The sequence below is a fragment of the Magnolia sinica genome, chromosome 2 (genome assembly GCF_029962835.1).
Source record: "Magnolia sinica isolate HGM2019 chromosome 2, MsV1, whole genome shotgun sequence".
Classification (NCBI taxonomy): Eukaryota; Viridiplantae; Streptophyta; class Magnoliopsida; order Magnoliales; family Magnoliaceae; genus Magnolia; species Magnolia sinica.
The window spans coordinates 27,238,329-27,242,587 of NC_080574.1; the positions used below are offsets into that span (position 1 = coordinate 27,238,329).

The 4,259-nt window shown below is 43.0% G+C and overlaps 1 protein-coding gene across 1 annotated transcript; it reads left to right on the top strand.

Moving 5' to 3' along the window:
• The first annotated feature begins 2,189 nt into the window (after positions 1–2,189).
• On the top strand, positions 2,190–4,259 carry LOC131236791 (aquaporin TIP3-1-like). The gene is made up of 3 exons (XM_058234226.1): positions 2,190–2,385; positions 2,743–2,990; positions 3,774–4,259. The coding sequence occupies exons 1-3, from the start codon at positions 2,253–2,255 to the stop codon at positions 4,155–4,157; spliced, it is 765 nt and encodes a 254-aa protein (XP_058090209.1). The 5' UTR covers positions 2,190–2,252; the 3' UTR covers positions 4,158–4,259.

A 4,259-nucleotide genomic window follows, 5' to 3' on the forward strand; every position in this document is an offset into this window, starting at 1 on the left:
TAGACTTTCAGGAGTTTCAACACCTGGTCAAGGATTCGAGTATCCGTAGGTGGTGAAATCCCACTGTGGCATGAGTGTGAGATGTGTGTGTGCGTGTTATAAAAAAAAAAATAAAAAAATAAAAAATAAAATTAAAAAAAAAACTATATCAAAATTAACATGATGCTTGATTGCAAGTACTTACGATGTCTTTAACTCAAATGATTTGGGTTCACCTTTTATATTAGCTGTCCATCATGTGGGCCCACTGTGGCCACGTGTTCAATATGGGTCGTTTATCATGTGGACGCACCTATGAGGAAGAGATTATAAAGGTAAGAGAGCAAGATAGAAATTACTTAAAAATTTTCGCTTATTTCTAACTTTTGTAGATGTACAAAATATAAACCATTATCAAATAATTTATTTTAAAAAGACTTTTATTTTATCATTATTATTATTTTAATAAGCAAAGAATCTCTTATTTGAAGAGATGCCAAACGGCCCGGCCCTAAGAGTCGTCCTGATCGAAGATTGAGGTGGTTTGCACGGGGCGCGGCTCCCCTATATCCCAGGTTTCTGGATCCCTGACTGTGGGGGAAAACCTTATGTGCGTTGCTTACATCCATGCTGTCCATCTGTTTTGAAAACTAATTTTATGGTGTGAACCCAAAAATTACGCAGATCTAAATCTCACGTGGACCACACCACAGGAAACAGTGGTGATTGAGTAGCCACGATTAAAAACTTCTTGGGGCCACCGGTATGTTTATTTTCCATCCAACCCGTTAATAAGTTCACAAAGACCTGATGAAGGGACCTCACAAATATCAGCTTGATCTAAAACTTTTGTGTCCCCAGAAAGTTTTTAATGCGGGGTATTCAATCAACACTTTTTCCTGTGGTGTGGTCCATCTGAGATTTGGATCTAATTCATTTTTTGAATTATATCCTATAATGACCTTTCAAAATTGATGGACGGCGTGGATGTAAGGTAAATACATCATAGTGGGCTCCACAGTCAGGGATCCACCCACCTCCCGGTTACACGGCGTATATTCAGAGGTACGGTGTGGACCACCTGACCCTTGAATGGGCTGATTTTTGTCATGTACACTGAAAATGTAGTGGAAAAACTGATGGGCGGACGCGAACATCATGGTTGGCGCCGTACATCTCGGCCGTTGCTGGATCTTCCGATCCCTCGCAATAGCCACAGAGCACATTAAGGCACACCACGTGGCAGTGGCTGCAGCAAGTAATAGACTCTGCCTGAAAGCTTCGGTATGTCCATAAGCCTACACGCACCCACGTGCGTGTGTGGTATGAGTGCCTTCTATAAAAGTGGACCCCATTGGTGTGGATAACCTGCTGCAAGATCTGGTTCATCTGATCAGCAGGTTCTCCAAACCGTCCGTCGGATGTGTAAGCCTCGCAACATTTTTAAGCCGTCCATTTTTTCCATAAACATCTACTGAGTTTTCCAGTTTGATTTTGTCATAGGCCATTTAGGAGTGGGGCGCACCTGATGTACGGCTTGGATATTTCAACTGTCCATACAAGCCAGTATGGTACAGTCCGCATGTAGGAGTGCGTGTAGGTTTAGCAATCTCCTCCACGTTGCATCACAGCCGTAAGATTCCAATTCGGAGAAGAAATCACAGGCGTTTTTTTCCGGTTTTTCTTCTAAATCTGAGATAAGAATTCGCTTTGCGTAAGCTGCGATTGAGGGTTTGCACGACCTATGGCCCCACGGAACTAACATGCAACGGTGCTTGGATATTATCTAAACCGTCTATATTCACGCTTCTAATCTATATCAACCGCCAACTTAACAGAGATTTATTAGTTTAAATTGAACCGCTGATTTCAACGGTCCATATTAAACTACAACATAACGAAATTCCGTCCGTATCATGAATTTTTTAAGTTATAACCTATAATATATGAGAGTACATATAATATGGACGATTCGGATCATTAGATCATCACTCTACGTTAGCCCCATGAGAGGACAGACGCATGTATGTGTACATCGCGCCTCACGTAAAACAAGCTGCCACTGAGATAAGAACCACCTGCCCAAGGTTCGAGTCCCGTCGCAACACCTTCTCTCTACGTGGCACTCATCTCTCATATCCGCCCTCCACGTGTCAACATCTACTAACTATTTGAAGCCAGCTCTCCCCCCTCCATCATAAGAGAGAAGCCCCACCACATTTCGTTCCTTGCAGTCTAAGAAGAAGAAGAAATCTCCTAGCATTACAGAAACCATGCCAGTGCGTAGATTCGCCTTTGGCCGGGCTGAGGAGGCCAGACATCCAGATTCCATGCGCGCGGCTCTCTCCGAATTCGTAGCCACCTTCATCTTCGTCTTCGCAGGAGAAGGCTCTGTCCTCGCTCTCGGTACACCATACATGCACGCATCATATATGTACATGCATGTACACTTCATTGCCCACCTTTCAAAAATCAAACCGATTAGATCATCATGTCCATCCAAAAGTTATATTTTCATCATTTTTTAAATCCATGGATAGGATGCTTAGGAAACAATTGCAATCCATGATAAACAATCCGGACCGTCCATTTTATTGTTTTTTTATGGATGGTTGAATGGTTAGTTTGATGCCTTTTATATATTTTTTTTCTTGGTGGCCTATGAAAGTGTTGGATGGACCTGATGGGCTGTCCAGATTGGTTCATGTGCATGCATGCAGCTACATGTATGTATGATACTTATCATTGCATTGCTTGGCACAGGTAAGCTGTACCAGGACACATCCCCGGCATCAGGGTTGGTGGCTGTGGCCGTAGCCCATGCGTTAGCTTTGTTTGCAGCGGTTGCGATCAGTATCAATATCTCTGGTGGCCATGTGAACCCTGCGGTCACCTTTGGTGCACTAGCTGGCGGACGGATCTCTGTCTTGCGTGCTGTATTCTATTGGGTGGCCCAGCTCTTGGGGGCCGTTGTAGCTTCTCTCTTGTTGAGGCTTACTACTGATGGCATGGTATGATTTAATTCTTCCTCAATCTAAGAATTTCTTTCTTTATTTTTTTGGGTTTCCTCAGGAAGGCCCACTTCTATCATATGGACGGTTTGGATCATTGAAACATGGCCCCGAATTAAACTAATCTCCTTAAATTACGCGTGTATTGAGTAGGAACTGCTTTAAAATGTGAATTCTTTGTGTATAATAGACTTGTGATCTCTACCGATAAGCTAGATCAAGCCAGGCCTAGATCTTAAGTCCATGTAGGGCGAAAACTAAAACACCCTGCCTAGATTTCAAGCCCATGTGGGAGTCTTTACTGGGCAATTGTCACTGCTTATGGACCTGAACTTGGGTGATCTATCCATGACCAGGATGCAGCTTGGGTGAAACTAAGTGGAGGTCGACTAATGTTGAAGAATTGTTGTGAAAAATATTGATTAAAAAATAATTATATATATATATATATATATATATATATATATATATATATATATATATATAAAATAAAATCTTTGCTTGACAAAATTGCAATTTTGGCATTTTGGGAATTGTCCCATCTTGGAAAGGAGAAGAAAAAACAGTGTTTATATGTGGGGTGTGGAGTAATTATTTGCTTGGTTGATTGGCGGTAGAGGCGCTAGTGGTACACTTTGCACTTCACAAGAATTAATTGATGAGTCATGGTCATGGGTAAAAGAGTTATAGTTATGGGTGAAATGCCACTCGAAACCAGAGCTAGCTGCTACATTAATAGGTTTCGTTTTCTTGAATGTAACATGAAATGTTTTGATCATGCAGAGACCGGTGGGGTTTGTGGTGGCATCCGGTGTCGGGGTATGGCACGCGCTCCTCCTCGAGATAGTGATGACATTTGGGCTAGTCTACACAGTCTATGCGACTGCCATCGATCCAAAGAGAGGTAACTTAGGCACCATAGCGCCGCTTGCCATCGGTTTCATCGCCGGCGCTAACATACTAGCAGGTGGGCCATTCGATGGGGCATCGATGAACCCGGCGAGGGCGTTTGGGCCAGCACTGGTGGGGTGGAGGTGGAGGTACCACTGGATCTTTTGGGTGGGGCCCTTTGTGGGTGCTACCATTGCTGGTCTCATGTACGAGATTTTATTGATACCAGCTGAATCGCCACTCCAACACCAGCCCTTGGCCCCTGAAGATTACTAGTAATACTATTTTCTTATGTGCGTGTGGACGACTGTATTTGTGTTTGTCCTTTGTCGTGAAATATATATGTAATAAACGGCAACCTCCTCTTATTGACTTTAA

Coding starts and splice junctions, on each gene's coding strand:
- LOC131236791 (XM_058234226.1), top strand. CDS start 2,253: ATGCCAGTGCGTAGATTCGCCTTTGGCCGGGCTGAGGAGGCCAGACAT. Junction 2,386..2,742: donor AGGCTCTGTCCTCGCTCTCG/GTACACCATACA, acceptor TGCTTGGCACAG/GTAAGCTGTACCAGGACACA. Junction 2,991..3,773: donor GGCTTACTACTGATGGCATG/GTATGATTTAAT, acceptor TTGATCATGCAG/AGACCGGTGGGGTTTGTGGT.